The sequence below is a fragment of the Falco cherrug genome, chromosome 5 (genome assembly GCF_023634085.1).
Source record: "Falco cherrug isolate bFalChe1 chromosome 5, bFalChe1.pri, whole genome shotgun sequence".
NCBI classification, from domain to species: Eukaryota; Metazoa; Chordata; class Aves; order Falconiformes; family Falconidae; genus Falco; species Falco cherrug.
Genome location: NC_073701.1, coordinates 31,253,458 through 31,271,260, shown reverse-complemented (window position 1 = coordinate 31,271,260; position 17,803 = coordinate 31,253,458). Strand labels below are relative to the sequence as shown.

At 44.2% G+C, this 17,803-nt stretch overlaps 1 protein-coding gene and 1 long non-coding RNA gene across 3 annotated transcripts in view; one reads left to right on the top strand and one right to left on the bottom strand.

The window, feature by feature from the left end:
- The first annotated feature begins 1,382 nt into the window (after window positions 1-1,382).
- Window positions 1,383-16,111, top strand: LOC129736240 (uncharacterized). Its single transcript, XR_008732545.1, has 6 exons — window positions 1,383-6,124; window positions 7,087-7,296; window positions 7,586-7,792; window positions 11,494-11,695; window positions 14,860-15,139; window positions 15,232-16,111. It is a non-coding gene; the product is annotated as an uncharacterized LOC129736240 (long non-coding RNA).
- The window catches only part of CHST11 (carbohydrate sulfotransferase 11), a 168,844-nt gene continuing 160,786 nt past the window's right edge, over window positions 9,746-17,803 (bottom strand). For both annotated transcript variants that reach the window (XM_055712475.1, XM_055712476.1), the window contains exon 3: window positions 9,746-11,672. In XM_055712475.1, coding sequence (XP_055568450.1) covers window positions 10,824-11,672 — 849 coding nt within the window. In that variant the 3' untranslated portion in view covers window positions 9,746-10,823. The remainder of the gene's footprint in view (window positions 11,673-17,803) is intronic.

The following is a 17,803-nucleotide window of genomic DNA, read 5'->3' as shown; positions in this document are numbered from 1 at the left end:
AAAAAACCCTTACGAAACCTGCATGTCATTTGTGCAAAATGAAAGTTCTAAAATGCTGTGAATTCAGATACAAAAAGACAAGCTCATTCCTGGGTTTAATTTCCAGCTGGCCTCTGCTCTATTCCCACATTAAAAAGCTGGGGTTTTTTTTTCTAAAGACTTCTTTAAAGCACTGTAAGGTTACCATGCCAAAGAGCATAAAACCCAGCTCTGTTAGATACCACGTCTGGTTATGTGCTCTGAGCAGGAGACTGACATAAGCTATGACTACTTTTGCGCCTCAGAGAGAGCTAAATCCCTTGCTTTGAGCAAAGCCTGACTATATCGTCTTGGCATTAAAAAGAATACGGCACTATATAGCATTGGCACTGTGCTGAATACACAGTACTGGCTGTGCAGGGTTCTTCACCTCAGCTCTGTAGCTGGAAGAGCCCTCACCAAGACACCCACTGAGCTGCTGGTACATAGTAAGACTTGGCTGAAAACCGGGAGAGAAAAACCATCCATGCAACAGTTCCTGTAACCCATCCAAAGGTATTCCCTGAGCTCCCCCTGCTCTGCTGCGTGCCCTTCGCTGTGCCCCGCGCACGGTGCCTTGGCCAGATGCTTCGGTTCCCCTTCACCTTGTTGACTTCATACAGGATGGGAACTGCCAGACCCCTCTGCAGTCCATGTTCTCTGTATTTTCACGTTTTACTAGAGACACAGGAAGATGCAGAAATGCCCGTCAGTTCAAAGGAAGTCCAGTTCTGCTGTATGTTACAAAAATTGCATTTAAAACATTTATTAAGACTTGTAAATATTTTAAAGTCCTTCTGACTTGAGAATATTGCATTACATAAATGTTTAATAGATACAGAAGATGCACTTAGAGCACTGAGTAATGTATACATACCTCTGGAATATGTACAGTTTTCAGACTGGACCTAAGAGAAACAAACATGAACATTTTCAGCACTCATTACAAGAAGCAGAGAAATGTCCTATTACCATAGGAAGCCTCTCACAAAATATATTCATGTGTCAAAACTAGTAACTGTTCACCTTTCTGATTGTTGATTCTCAGCCAACTCTTAACAATGCTGCACTCAGTTTTCTGGCATATTATGGAACTGAGGTGTTCAGCATAAGTGCGTTTTTAGTTACCTAATTTATTTCGGGGCTGCAGCACGCCTGCAGATACCCTGCTACGTTGACCTGCTATCTTGACTGCGTCATGGTTGTGTGTGTGTCCCTCACATATGTTCATGGTCAAGCCTCCTGCTAAATAAGGACCAAGTCTTGTAATCCATTTAGTCCTGCTCATACCCATTTGGAAAGCTTCTGCTACACTCAAGAGGAGATTATTTTTTTTCCTCATCTCTCCTGCTTTTAGGTGGGCATGGCTTACAGCTCCGGGGACTAGGCGAGATCCACGCACCCTCTGTATGCTCTGAGCGTGGTTCCTCCTGTTCACAGGCAACCTCTGGCAGCCCCTAGGTAATCTGGAGTCCTTTTTCCAGCATGAGTCCTCAGGAGCAGAAGCAGGAGGGCTACAGTGTCAAGTGCAGCTGTGCAAGGTCAGTGACTAGCCTGGTTTGGCTGTGGACCTGGGAGGGGGTCTGTGTGCTTGCATCTCAGGGCCGCGGGGGGTGCCAATGGCCGTAGAGCAGAGCCAGCTTTGTTACAGCACTGACACCAATCAAATTCCGCTTGTGAAATGGGAGGTATGGCCTGGGATCCTTAGTCAACCACCCACAACAGATTTGTTTTCATATATCATTTCCAAGTTCAAGCCAACAAAAATACAAGGAGCCACGTTTGCTCTGCATGGCAGGCTGATGGTCACTTGATAGAAATGAACCACTGTGAGCGGCAGGGGGGTCGGACACCCAGGCTTGGGATGCTTCTCTGCTGTCTGGCGGCCTCTGAAAAGGAGGGGAAGCATCAGGCAATGCAGCACGTGGCTGCATTCAGTTCACGTATATCATGATGTATATCCAGATCACATCAGCAAGATCTCTTAATGCAGAAGGAAACCATTAGCTATCATCACCATCATCTTCTCAGCTAATTATCCCGAGGCTTTTTATTCGATCAAAGGAAAAATGTGAGCTGGTTATTTCACTTGGAAGCAGGAGCACACCTGGTTGAATGCATCTGCTGCTAAAGGGAAAGCTAACATCTCTGTCTCCAGCTGGAAATCTCTGCACACCTCAAAAGCTCACTTTGCTTGGTAATTTGATCGTACAGGAGCAGTTACCAGTAACACCCATCACAGGGACCGTGACAGTACCCCTGAGCAAGTGTGTAACTCCTTGCTTAGGAACAAGGACGGAGCCTATGAACTCTTCTCTGGCTGCATTTCCCAGCATGGAAATATTCATTAACGTTATATGTGAATAATTTATATTTTTATTCAGCTTCCAACAGCCCTGGCAAGGATTTGCCAGGTAACCTGAAACATATTAAAAGAAGCAAAGCAAGATTACTCAGCTCACTCTGTTCTCAAACGCTTTCCTCTAATTTAATTCTTAGTATCTCACAAGGAAACTCCCCAGACCGAGACTTTCCATCTTAAATTTCCTCCCATCCTGCATTCCTTTTCCATAGTTATACAGACTTAATTTCTCACCTGAATTGCACTTAGCTGTGGCTCCTTCTAATCCTTGCACCATTGACTTCAATGGTATTTTTCATTAAAAAATAATTGTCGATTTAATTTTTGAAATTTTCCTGAGTGAAAATGGGAGGCTTTAAAGGCATCTGCTGTAGGAATGATACATACTGCACATAAAATCGTATTGCACACACAGCAGTAACATTTTTATGATAAAATAGCAAAGAACATTGTAAAATTAATACAGAATGACTGAGTTATTATGTCTTTCCATATAATTGAAGGCAAATTTCTTAATAAATCACATACAGCTATAATTCCAGGAGGGAAAATATTTGTTTTTTCTTGAACGGGTGTCTCAGCATGTACCTGGACACCTCTGCAAACAGCACTTGCCTCTCCATAGCATGGCTACTTGCTCTTATTTGACCTTTTTTCCTACATTCATCTCCTTCAAGTTCAAAAAATGGTAAAAACATATATGCAGGGATTGCATTAATAGAGCAAACAATCACTTTAAAAGAAAAAAACCCAACACCCTTACTTCAGACATAACACTAAGCCTTTTTTAGCTAGAATAGTTGACTGCTAAGGTAAGCCCAATGAAATTGAGCCTAAGAAAGGCTGAGGCAATGCCCAAACCTTGTCTTTGCAGAAGCTCTTACAGGAAAATGAGGTCTGTTGTGGGTTGCAGGTTTTGACTTCATGCAGGGCTGCAAATAGCTGCTGACAGCATGGAGACCATCTTGCTAGCTAAACCACCATGAATTGCCACAATATAATTCTAGTTTTTAGAATAAGCTGAAGCCTAATGGCTTAACTGTTATTATCCAGCTGTATGTTACCTTGACAGCTTTATATATTAGTAAAAAAACAGAAAAGAGGGCATAAACTTTGGATTGATTTTTCTCTTACTGAGGAAAACAGCCTTGCTGGTTGTTTGTTTTTTAATTAAAAACTCTGACTGAAATGGGATTTTCAAACCCACATAATTTTGCTTGAAATGCTATGTCTCATTTTCCAACATAATCTGTTCATTTGTTGCATAGTGATAGAACGCATACTACTAAACACCTGAAGAAATGGTTATCTCAGGTCTGTGTTTCCTCAAAAAATAGGGACAGAGGAATCAATTTCAGTGTCAAAAATCAGTAATATTCATAAAATATTGGCAAAATATACTTTTAACAATGTATAAGTGAATGAAAATATTATCCCCTCCTGCCTCCCCGCCCCGCCCCCGGGAGTAAGTCATTACTCTCAGTCCTAAATGCCCCTGACTTTGCCAGCAGAAGCCATTTATTGACAGTGAGGTGAATGTCTTAGTCCAGAGGCTTGAGCACTCCAGTAAAGTGAGACTTCAAGTAACGGGGGAAAAGGCCTGCTGTTCATCATGCAAATAGTGAAAATAAAGTTGATTTTTCTCTTTTAACATAGATTTTTTTAAAAAATCGATTCGCATGAAATCTGGGGAGGTGGCTTTTGGCTATGTTGTCCTTTAGCACACTGAAGAGTAAACTGGACTCTTAATTTTTCAGAATTTTCATTCTTTGGCAAAACTGTAAGTGCAACTGGAAAAGCAAGATATTTTTGTGTGGCACCAGGAGTCTTGTATGTGATGATGTGTAACACAGCTAGTGAGAAAAGCATAGCCCTGCGGGTTGGGAAGCATATGCTCTAGTTTACACTCTGCTGCTGGCTGCATTTGTTTATTTTTTTCCCCTTTTCCTTTCAGTTTCCTAGATTTTAATTTTTTTTTTAATTACGATAAAATTAAATTAAATGTATTTTCATCCAAGCGAAGGTTGGGAAGTGTTGGTGCAACTCCTGCCTGCACAGAGAGCACGTGACAACCACGGGAACAGGCTTTCTTCAGGCTTTGCATACCTCCGCTGGACTTACTTGCACAATCTTGTCACATGCTTGGCTGAGAGGACACCTCAGCTGTGCAGGATCTTGCCACTTTGTCACATCCTCAGGTGCTCCACACCCATCTCCCCAGTGCCCGGGGGTGCCATGGGCAGCCCTGCTGCCACCAGCTCTCCTGTCCTACAGCAGCAGCCGGTGGTAGGTACTGGGGGGCAGCCATGAGGCAGCAGCTGTATGCTGGGTACCAATGGGGAGGCGTTTTGTAAATTTGTAAGTATTTAATGGAAAAATTGAGGCTTGCCCAAAAGACAGATCCTCGTGCTTCCTTCCACTGAAGCAAATTTTGTCAGTCCCTCTGGCAGTACCAGGGATCAGGCTCTTCGCTATCTCGCAAGCAACAAAGGCAATCACCCGAAAGCTGTGCACACAAGAGCTGTGCCCAGAGGCCATTCCTCACCCCCTTACCTACCAAAACTGGAAGTTTCTGTGTGCATGTGATTGCAATTTTCTAAGTCCCTCTGCAGCCGAGCTCTGCAGCTGCTGGTCCCCGCTTGCCTGGGCTTGGTCCCCTGGCGTGCCCTGCCCCACCTGCCCCCCCTTCCCCAGCCAGGGGAGCTCTCCTGGCTCCTGTTTGTGTGTGACACCGCGCTTCATCTCCATGAGTGCAGGTGTTACTGGAGCTGATGGACGCAGGGCAGTGTCTTGCTTAGACCCATGCTCTGCCAGAACAGGACTGCATCACTTTGAAGCGTAAGTAATCCAGGCCCTGCCAAGGGAGGCAAAGCCATCAGCACAGTGGCTGGAGCAGGGCTAACCGCTCACGTAGATCAGGTCTTTCTCAAGACCTTCTTAATTATCTCCCTCTCTGATTGAGATTGTAGAGGAAACAAATCACCAATGTTTTGAAATGTGAAGGTTGTTGTCTTAATACCGCACAGCCAGGTGATGATTTCAGGATGCTGTGCTGCAGTTCTGCCTGTTAATTAGGGAGTGCAGAGTAGTGGGGTGTTTGAGGCGGGAATGGGCTTGGGCTCTAAAGATAGCCAGTGCCCCACCATGTGCTATGACACCTACTCAGCGTATTTCCTATTTTCTGTTTGTTCCTGCTCTCACTGTGAATAATGTCTGCCTTGTGAGGAGTGGGGCTGGCATATTAAAGAGTCTGTTTGCCACTGGCAGGGCTGCACCCAGAATATAGCATCCAGTTTTGGGGCGTTCTCCAATTCAGGAGGGATGTTAAGATGCTGGAGAGGTTACAGTGATGGGATACCAAGATGTTCAGTGACATAAAGCTATTACCTACAAGGAGATGTTAAGGGATCTGGTTTATTTAGTCTGGTGATGGTGTAGCAGTCTACAGTTACTTGAAGGGGACTTAGAAAGTAAGTGAATCCAAACACTTCTTTCCAGTGGCAGATGATGCACACAAGTTAAAGACTGGGAGTCTCGAGGTGGCCACTAGGAAAAACCATCTCTGCTGGGTGGGCAGCATGGCACTGGAACAGGTCGCACAGAGGCGCAGAGAGGCTCTGAGCCCTCCATCCCCACAGGTACTGAAGCCTTGGTAAGTCAAAACCATGGCAGACCCAGCCTTGGTGACCTCCAGCAGCAGGGTGGCCCAGCTGACCTCCAGCGTCCCCTCCAACAGTTACAAAGGTGAGCAGCTATTGCTCGAGTGTATGTTTTTCCCAAGTGTAATTTATGATGCCGACTTCCTTACCCTATTTGTCTTCAAAGCCCAACTGGAAGTTGCTACTTTGGGGTTTTAGACATGGCCTCAGTGAAAACCATGGATGAGAACACACACGTTTGGGGACTGCTGGAAAAGTTTAACTCAAAACCATTGTTAGTGAATTCACATGAAGGGGGGCAAGTGCATGGCGTAAAGCTCACCAGATAGCTGGAGTTTATGTCAGTGGACTGACTAAACACTTGAGGTGGGACAGTTTCTGGGCATGCGACAGGTCGTAAATTGGCAGCCCTCACCCTTGCTGGCTGGGAACTTGAGGAGGGAGTGAGAGGCATGTTGTTAGATGACTTCAGCTTTCCTGCTCCCCAGCTGTAGATAATTTTGAGTCTTCTGCTTGTCCTGCCACAAATCACCCTTCTGAGAAAGCAAAGCTATGCAGACAAAAATCCCACCCTGAAAAATCCACCCTTAAAGTATGAGCCAGAAATAAAGCACACAGAGAGGAACTTTCTTTCTTCAATTTAATTGAAGTTACTTAGAAAAATAATCAGGCTTGAATGGCTTTTTTAAGGAAAGATTCATGAGCAGTTCACACTTGTATTGGCAATGTATAATTTAGCTTTTTTCTTTATTAACAGTATATTTAGGTATGAGGAGATACTCTTCTACAACAAGCCTTCTACTGCATACAAATAGGTTAAAAAAAAAAAAATCCAACCCCACATCGATGTTAAATTATTCGTACACATTGTATTGTGCATGCATGTAAGAAAATAACACTCTCTGTAACAAGAGTAATAGTAAGGACAGTCCCTTTTTGTACCTGAAAAGTGCAGCAGACTACAGCGAAACCCTAAAACATCTGGGGTCAATTTACTCCTAAAAGTACTTCTGCTTGTGAATTATTTATTTCCCTTGTCTTACACAGCGCGTGGTTCAGGCAGTTTGCACGTTTCTGTGACAACAGACATGGTTTATGAAGAGGCTGAAGCATGGACCAAGTCAGGTTTGGGGGAACCTCCCACTGCCCAGGAGTCACCACCATGTTCCAATGGGGCCAAATCCAGCCTGGGCTCCAGGTTAAGGTGCTTGGGGCCATCTGCAGGGAATGAACCCCCAGCTGTGGGTATCGCGCCAGGTAAGGAGCCACAGGTGCTGCTGGGCTCAGCGCTGGCCCTGCCAAATGATGGGGAGGCACCAGATTCCCAGAGATGGGGATCACTGCTCTTCAAACTCAGCGGCTTTGAGGGTGCTGGGGACAGAGGCGGGGAGCAGGGCCTTCCCCCTGGGTCCTCTCTGTGCTCACCACTGCTGGACTGTAACTAATGCACATCCTTCTGAAACAGCAGCTGCCTAGGCAACCCTCACAGCCCTACGGGCACATCTGCATTTTGCCGAGGCTGCCGTTTTGCCTGTGTGTCTCCCAGGTCCAGATGCGGCCACAGGAGAAAGAACCCGGGAGGGAGGCAGAGCTCGGGAGCAGGCCCTCTTCTCCTCCGGCTGGGAAACCCAGTGAAGAGGTGGGGGTAAACCCAACCTGGTTCCCGGGCTGCCCCACACGGCAGGTGGTGCCCACCAGCTCACTGAGAGGAGGAACGACTCTGAACGACTCTGTGTGGCTGCAGTGGAAAGAGGTATTTTTTGGCTCATTCAAAACAACACACACAGTATACAAAAAAAAAAAAAAGGCTGTTTCTTAACATTTGTGGTCCTCCTCTGACATGGTGAGGGCTTCGTGCTCACCACATATAACATGATCATATCCAGCACGTCAGCTCTTCATTTCAAACACAGATCTACAGTCCATTCACAGCACCCCGAACCAGATTTAACACACTAAATGAACAGTTTGTAGTAGTTTGGGATCAAGGTTTCTAAAAAGCAAGTGACTTTTAAGTACCCACTTAAGTCCACATAAAAGCCATCTCAAGTGCTGAGCATCCCTCCATAGGGCATCCTTCTGTGGGGAGGCAGAATCTGGGTAATCAAACCCAAAGCTGCTGCTAAAAATCCCATCTCGAGCAGTGCTCACCCCTCAGATTTCCTGAACATGCTACTCACCTAAAGCTTTTCTATCACAGCTGTCAAACAGGGCTTTTTGTGTCTCCAAAGCAGTGAAACCGAAGAGAGTATTTCAGAACAGATAAACCCATGGTGATGCCAGAGAAAAGTACAAAAAGAAAGGGGGGAGTACACTCCATTTTTAAAATATTTACTTTTGGAATCAACTTTTTTCTTAAATGAAAAAATTCACATCACATTCTGTTGGAGGGATTAACAGCTAACTGAAGAGAACATTGGAGCAAAATATGAGCACCGCTGGATAAAAGCCCACACAAGCACACGCATAGCTTTCAGGAAATATTGGTGGGGGGAGAGGGGGAACCTACTCCCAGACAGATATATTTTTATTTTTATTTTTTTGTAACAAACATATAATCATTGATCTACGAACAAAAGAAAGCCAGGGCACACTGGGATAGGCACTTGCAACAGCTCCGTAAACTCTAAATGAGATAAAACTGCTTTGAAGTAAAACAGCAGCCAGCGCTCAGCAGCTGCTCAGGAATTCAGAGCTTCCAGGGCCAGCTCTTCACTAGCCACGGGGTCAGCACTCCGGGTTTGGAACAAGTTATATAGTAACTGAGGCCATTCCAGAATGGATGATTTATTTGTAGGGATGATAAAAAAAAAAAAGACCCGAATCCTGGCTAAGACCAAATCCAATTGTGAAAGGACTTCAGCTGCTGTTTGTTATGCTAATTTGTTCTTCGCTGAGATTTATTTGGTGACTTTTTTTTTAATAAGGTAAGATGGAACCTATTTGTCTTCTTTAACCACACGTGTGTCCTGGAGACTAATGTAATTCAGTGGATATTATCAGGTACTGTACAATACAACATTTCCAGGATCTGGCTCTGCTACTGTGAAAAGAGCTCTGCCTTCAGCTGAGTTTATTTAAATCGTCCCCAGTTTTTGGAAGGGTTTGTTCTGATCATAAGATTGACACGCAGGCAAGTTAAAACTCCGTCTCGACCATCAATCAAGTTTAGAACAGATTTTAGGTTCCCACAGATAGCCTGATTTAAGCCTCTGCCTCCTTTTGCCTATCAGCTGGCTGCCGGCACTGCCGCCCCCGGATGGGAGAGCTTGGGGTGGCTACAGACCCCTCCCCAGGCAGGGTGTCTGCTGCCTGCTCGGCCTTACACCTCACCTGCATCACATTAAAGCAAACATTTGGAGAAACCTGTCCTTCTGTTCACTAGCTTGCTAATAGACCCACGTGGAAATCTCTTTTTTCATTATCTATTTGCCATGAATAGGTTAGTACTTGCTTGCCCGAAACTATCGCTCGGTATGCTATGCCTGGTACAATCTGCCATCCCAAAGAGCTGTTAGACACAAAACAACCACTGCTGAGACATTCACCTTAAGTAAAAAGGTCATATAGTCTCTCACTAAAGCTGACTTAGATGAAATACTAACCCACTGGAAATTAGAAACATCCTTGCCAATGGCATTTAGGCATCAACTAAAAAATAGAAGACTCCCTCCTCCCCCTAGGAAAAAGCCATGAAACCAGCATGTAGGAAGATGAGATCTTTTTTATTGCCTTGCATGCTTAGAGATCAACATGAAGATGACTTTCTGACTTTTCAAATGATATGCCCACATCCTTTACAGCAACATACTGTGAACAGCGTCTCTTGAGCCAATTTTGGTTGTCCATCCCAAGATCGGCTAGGGAGGCATGGCTTGCAGAGGACAGAGCTCCCCCCAGCCCCATCCTGGATATGAATTAAGTCAATGCCAATTGCTTTGGGCATTTAAAAATCTCTACAGTCACTTTCAAAATGCTGATTTTTTTCTGATGGATAATCCACAGATTTGGACTCATTTGGGTTGGCGGGCTTCAAATTAAGAGATGATGGGACTGGTCATATTCTTGATAAACTCATCAAGTCCGGACTTACCAAAATTTCATGGTGTCTCTTCCCTTCCCAAGGAATACATTCACATTTCTTTCAGTCATGGGTTTTAGATATCCTGAATCTATCAACATCTGTTTTACTTTTCCTTTTCAGGGCTAGAAAGATACAATTATTTTTTTTTTTAAGTACACTTGAGTGCAATATCACTTTCTGAAGAACTTACTTTCACTGCTCTTCTCAAAGCATGTGGTATCAATAACCATTCCCATATTTACCTGCATTAACAGCTAATGGAAGAATATTATTACCAAGAGACAAGCTCAAGTGAGGAAAGCTCAAAGCCAGACTCCTTTTGTCCAAATGATACCTTATCTCTGCTGCTGAAGTGACACCTACCAAGAGACCATGTTTTAAATAAGTATAAATAACATTAATTAGAATCGGAGGAATGCAAGATCAATGAAATTCACCAGAACACAATTAACATTTTTTTTTAAACAGTGTAGCAGTATTATTCATTTCTACAGCTAGATCGTCACAATCCTGTTACCCTGCAAAGAGAGCTGTCCTTTCTTACAGTTGATTTAAATAATTTTGACTGTGCTGCTCGCAGCATCATTCAAAAAAAGAAAATATTAATTTACAAAATAACCCATTCTCCATATTTATTATGACAAATAAAAATCTTAAATAAAGCAGGCTTTCTCTCCCCTCTCTCCCCCCGACCCGTCCCTCATTCCAATTTCAGGTAGCTTGGCACTGAATAATTGAACATTAAAAAATCAAGTTTGTAGACTTCATACAGCTGCGTTTGGTGCTCAGAGCTGATGTTCTGGAAGAACTCTGTAGTCATTTCGTCAGTAGTTCTCGTAGACTTTGCATAGGTGGGGAACTTCAGGTAGTTGCCTACTCCTGCCAGCTGGAGAATGTAATTTGAATCCTCTTCGAGCGTTTCGTATTTTCCTATGAGGTCGTAGTGGATGTGGCAAGGGTGGCAGAGGGAGTACACAGTCTGCCAATGCTCATTGAAGGGCTCTTCTCTTTGGGTGTGCGGGTCAATGAGATACGCCACAAACTCTTCGAATTTCACATCATCGCCTTTACGCAGAGCTTCCTGGGTTGCGTTTTTCCTCTGGCGCCTCACGATTTTGGTGCCGTATCGCTTGTGGAAGGAAGTGTTGTACTTCTGGGTGAACTTGTTCCTGTAGGCTGACACCAGTCTCTCGAAAGGCTCGCGAACAAAGAGGAACTTCATGTAGTTTTTCAAGCGGTGGTTGATCTCTGGGATGCTGTACTGGTTGAGGGTCTTCAGGTTTGAAGACACGTGGGCTTCATTGGCTGGGATTTCCATCGGATCACTGTACTTGCCTCTTCCCGTCAAAACCATCATGACTCTCTTCCAGTTTGTGCAGGCCACTTTGGGGACATAACAATAGATCATTTCATGATCTTCATCCACGACCAGGTGTTTGAGATCGTTGGGCGTCAGCACGCGGCGCTTCCTGCTAGATACACTGTTTGCTCGGCACGTGTCTGTCACTTGGTCTCGTCTAATCTGATGAAGAATTGCTGTGTTGGACAACTGCCAAGAAAGCACAGGCACCGGTAAGTCAAGCAGCTGGAAATTCTTACTCCCTTTTTGCTTATTATATAAATGCACAGAAGATTATTGCCTGTATAGAATGGTTCATAATTTGGCTGAGTAAAATTGTTCCTAGGCTATAAGATAAACCTTTTTTTGTCTCCAAACTTCTTGATACATGCTGCTTAAATGGAAAAGCGTCCAGGGCTTTGCAAAGGAGCACAAGCATTCACACAGCCTGGTGGCAAGTGTGTAAGTGTATTCACAGCACCCTCACCCTGAGATGTGGTCACTGCTTTTCTTAGTCCTGGAAAACAAATCTCCCCTCCGCTCCGCAGTCCATCCCGCAGCTACAGCAGTGCTGGGCCCTGCCTGACCTTTTGATGCTGAGATGGGGTAGGAAGACACCAGAGTAGGAAAATCTGTCAAAATAAAAATAGCACGGGCTCTTGCTGCTGATATCTTTCATGCTGCAGAAGTTAATTATGGTGGCTTGTTTCTTGGCTATGACCTTGCCAGGAAGAATGAAGCCCATGGAGATTCCTGCTACTCCCCAAGCGGAACATTCACTCAGGTGTGATTTGAGGAGCAGGAAGAATATTAACTATGAATTTGCCTCTCTGCTAAAGCCATACTGACAGAGAAGGAAAGAGTGCGTGGCCTTCTAACACACACAGCACTACGTTCACCCACAGCCCTTTACTGTTTTGCTAATAGTACCCTAACCTTCTACTATCACTGCTACTGGACGCTTTGCAGAGGTGGTAATCTGTCTTAGGGGGGACCCCCGCAGCAGCTACGCAGACAGGGCCACCCTCTCTCCACCAGCCACCTCCTGCTCAGACTGTGTCCAGCGACAACAGCGAGAGCTTCTGCTAAGGCAGGTAATGATCTGCTGTGTGAAACAGGGAATATTAGCCCAAGCAAAGGACTGTGCCAAAGCAGGGCTTCTGTGTTTGGCTATTCAGAGCCACCTGAGCTGTCTGCATGCCGCGGTGTTTTGGTGTGCAGCCCTACCCTCACTGCTACAAATGTCTTTTTACATATTCTGAATAAATTGCATCAAAGCAACAGGGGGAAGGTTTTGGTGATGTCATTTACATTTACTTAACACCACTTGTGGATTTCAAAGAGCCTTATGCTCAACAATTAGTTTAGCCTCAAAGGCAAGTATTTAGGCAAGTATTGACCTTCCTATTTGACAGGGAAGCAGGTCTGAGATTCCTTCCCGTACACCGAGTCTTTCCAAAGTATTTATCTGATACCTTCTAGTTAGGTTAGAGCGAATCACAGGATGCTGTAATGAAGCATTTGAGGCAATGTAGACTGTTCACATCTGCTGTGGGGGTGTCTGTGGTTATAGCAGTCTTCCCATTGCCAGTATAACACCCTCGGCATGTGTCTGCACCAGCTTGGAGGTTCATACCAAGCCTCGGTTCCTGCAGCCATGGCTCAGATCTCTGCTTCCAATACCAGTAGTTAGCCATGACTCAAAGAACAGGATCCAGATGCACTTTAGGGGCAATACCCAAACCAAACCCAAAGAAGGGACCAAGACAGTTGTAGGATTTCTGAGCTTTGGAGAGAAAGGGAACAGAAATTGCATTGTTACAGACAAGCCGTAAGAGCCCAGGTTTCGCCCGCCCAAGGGGCAGCAAAAGGTTTTGCAACACATGAGCAGCACAGAGCCTCCCTCCCTCTCAGCTGTGGTGGGTTGCAGAGGAAATGTTCTTGTGGGACAGGCAACACCAAGAGGCTGGTGTACCTGAGACTTGGGTGGGAGGATTTTTTCTTCAGGACAGCATTGATGTGCCAAGCCTGGGACTTCTGTGTTTTGTGCAGAACCACCCAACACTTCCCTGAATTCCTTGATACTTTCCTCATCCCATCTCTTTAGCCCCTTTGTTCAATAAAATGTTGGCTAATGGTTAGAACATGAAGTGGCCCAGTGCATCTCCTTTAGGCAGTGTGTCTCATCTTTTGTGTGTGTGTGGCATCCCCCTGAATGCCTCCCAATGTATATTTATAATACAAAAACTTCAAGGGCAGTTTTGTGTTCTAGTTGAAGAGGTGGGAAGCCAGATGTGAAATGTGCTTCATGTTTCCCAGGAAAACTGAATGGCAGGGAGTTTCCAAAATAAGATGTTAGAAAGCAGTTTTCAAGGACCACACAGATTTTGGAAGCAAATTACTTTTTCTCTTAAAAAGAATAGAAAATCCTTATTTCAATTTATGCTCTCCTCAGAGAGAAACAGAACTAATGGTCAGCTCAATACTGGTTAGTTACCAGTGAATAATTTTCAAATAGCTAAACAAAACCCTATGTAAACACACAGACATACAAATTCTCCTCTGCAGGTAGATAAAACGCTGAAATCGCTCCTCCTGCAATATCATATAGCACAGTACTGCTGTTTGCCTCTCGTTTTAGGGTAAAAAAATTAAGAAATGCCTGAATATACTCCTACATTACAATATGTTAATGTACTGCATTTGCTTTTCTGGTGCTGTTCTTGGGATAAAAACAGAATTAAGTGGATGAGATTCTCTGGCCTGTATTAGCTAGAGGGTGAGATTTGATAATCTAATGGTTGCTTCAGACCCTAATCTGCAGATGAATCGTAGAGCTGTGCTTTGCTCCTGATTTCATTCCTCTGCATCAATAGGCTAAGCACTTCTTCCCCATACATTAACATTAATAAGATTTTTCAGGCTTTCAGAGTAAGGGGAAAAATGCAGCCTTAGTATTTGCAATTGCAAATGAGATTGTACTACCTTAAATTCACTTAAAAGATGATACTTGTGCATTTTGAAGTGGTACTTGTCTCCCACTCTTTTTAACATGGAATAAATATAAAGAAGCGGCATACAAGTTTGGTCAGCTACATTTACTAAGCATACACCAACACCCCAGGGTCAGGTCTGCACGTGCTCTGGCCTGTTTGGTGGCATACAGAACACACATTAAATATTGATGTAACAGGAAAAGGGTATCGCCCTGTTCTCATAAGTTATAGTACCATTTGGTATAGCTGATGGATGGACCATGTAGGAAATACAGTTTTGAAAGCTCTACTTCCTTTCCTTTTTTTTTCCCTCTATTGACTTCAGCTTATTGAAAAAGAAGGCCAATTTAGTGAGTGTCCTAAAACGATGCCAGCTGTATCAAACCCCATTTTTTCTGCAGCTGACACACCTGACGCACCCTGGAAGAAGAGCTGACCTACCTGCTTCTCCCAGAGAACCAAAAAGTCCGTTTGGCTCTCCATGAGGTTTAACGGTAACAGCCCTCTCGCTGAAGGAGTGGGAGATATGAAAGCCACACTTGCACTGCACTAGTGACAGGTCGGGTATGGCACCTGAGAGCTTTTAATGGAGCTGCTGCAGAACCACCAGACTCTTCCCTGCAAGCTGCAAACCACAGAGGACACGCTCCATGGTCTCCAGAGCCTACAGCACTGTGCGAGGTAATCATTACAGTGGTTTCCAATTTGATATTTTGAAATTATACATTAACACTGAGTTATCTGATGCTAATATGGTTTCTCCTCATTTTAAGTTACAGGCAAGGCTTTTAAACTGCAGAGTAATTTCACTCCTGAAGCTGGTGAGGGAAACTGGGAAAAGAGTAAGATTACATGAGACTGGAACCACATTGTTTAAACTAGACATCCGCTTGGCCAGTGAAAATGTTCTCGCAACTAATGAGGAAAATACACCCTACAGATTTAAGCACCCAGAGAGATAAGACGCAAGGGACGGACATCTTCAAACCCATGGATGGTGAAGGGCAAGTCAAACAATTTGGGCCATGGCCTGCCTTCCCCCAAAGCTGTTATAGATGTGGCTGCAGCGAGTTGTGAGACTGCAGCTGCTGCCCGGGCACATTCCTAGAGGCCCCCGCTGATCCCTCAGCCCAAGAGCCACAACAAGTAGTGGCCTAAATCCCCCCAGCTGGGGAGAGGGAACTTCTAAGCATGTGTGCAGGTTACCCTGACAGCAGTGTGGGGATGGTGATGGAGCCAGTGCTCGGGCCTGTCCTCTGACAGCTTGGACTTCAGCTGGGCATTAAAGGTTTTGGGAAGACACCTGATAAAAGCATTTGTTCTTCCCTGAAAGGACTGTCAACAACACAGATGCACTCGATCGCAGTGTGGTTTTCCTGCAGAAGGCATAAAGGGGGACAGAGAAGAAGGGCATGTCAAGATCAAAGTTTTTCTTCCTCTTCTGATGCAGCAACCGAGTCAAACAGGGAGGCAACATGAGCAGTGGGAGACTCCCAAGCTCAGTGGCATTTAAAAGAAGAAGAAAAAAACCAGCAGTGTGGGGACACTGATCCCAGAGGCTTCTCATCTCCACCAGTCCCAAAGGAACAACAAGGGAGGAAAGCTAAGTCCAGCACACTCTCTCTGCTCATGTGGACATCTTCTGTACAGCCGTGCGTGTGTGTGTAGGGGTGTGGGGTGGGGGTTGGGGGGCGCTTTAAGTGTAGTGCATTAGAAAATATACTGACCGACTGGAAATACATATGTGGACCGACAATCACCAACCCATGACACGCAAACATGCAAAGGTTATTCAAGGTAAATCACAGTAATGAGATGGGAGGTATTCCATTCTAGTTACTTAGGCACAGCAGGATAAAATAATCTTTGAGGGCCTTTCCAAGCTTGATGGCCAAGCAGTAACTTCAGATTTAGATCCAGGACATTTTCAATTATTTTTTTTCCCCTGAATATAGTAGCATACTGCAGGCTAGGAGCAGAGGTCAATCCAATTCACAGGTACCTGCACTGGAAGCCCTTTTTAAATAGAAGGATGAAATACCTACGTGTCACACACGTGTCACTAAATTTTGTCTCACTATAAAAAAATAGTGTGCAAAGAAGTATCCCCCACAATTATAAGGCAGGGTTTTATTTATTTCTATTGCACTGCCTGCAGCTGCTGCTTGCTCTGCACATTACTGGAACCAGGTTCACAACTAGCTTATGCTGGGAGTGCTAGCATAACATTTGGGCACGGCACACTGAAGGGCAAGATCACCCAAATTACTTTAGAGTGGAATAAGGAGGATAAATATTGTGAGTGGGGTTTGCACTTCCATGCCCTGCTAAATTGCTTTTTCTCTTCAATTTTGCATTCATGAAGATTTCGTATCTGCCTTTAATTCCTCAGTTACAGTTGTGTCTGGAGGTTTGTTGTCTGTTCTATGCCAGAACTATGCAAGTTGTTATGGTGTTATGCTTATCTGTAGTCCAAGCAACTATCAATCAAAATCAGGAGCATCTCTGCTGAACACCCAGCTGGGTCTATCCAGCAGCTCTGTTAAGCTTAGCATGAACCAGAGCTCATCTAGACCAAATTCTTTTTAATGGTATTTGTTTCGGAGGTGTGCGCAGCCAGCTCAAACCCATTGAAAACAAGGTCTTAAAGTGAAAAGCATCAGACAGACTAACTATAGGTGGCACTAACGGTCCTAGTTATGTGACACAGAGAGACACTAGCATTTCAGCTGACTAAAATCTCAGGTGTTACTAGCTCTCCTTCCCCCAGCCCATCAACCACATCATCTGAGTTCTAGGAGGTGTTTGTTATTCGATACATAAAAAAATTCTCAATATTATTTATATTTTCCCAGATACTTAAGGGTTGGGTTTTCTTCAGCGTGAGGTTACATGCAAGCACATTTACAATCCTGTTTTCACACAAAAAATAACGAATAAGCTTCCTGCAACCATGATGCACAGCCTGGAAGTTACAAATGTATTTTAGACTATTTTAATACTTTGCTTTACAATTTGCACCCACAACTAGCCTACTTAGTGTATATATATTCTATACACCAAATTCTATATTGTTTTCTTAAAAGCGTTCAGCATTAGGCAGTAAAGGGGAACTAGCAATTTTTCGTACTTGACAGTCCAAGCATAAGCATTTCTCAAATCATCACAAATAATTATTACTCTTTGCAGATTTCTACAGACGACAGTCAGACAATTACAGCTATGTGAATCAAAACACTGAACCTAAAAGAACAACTGTATTTTAGATAAAGTGATTTTGTCAAACAGACCTGGGCTGCAATAATTTTTTTAGACATAGCTTTGCAACAGTTTGTACTTTCATTT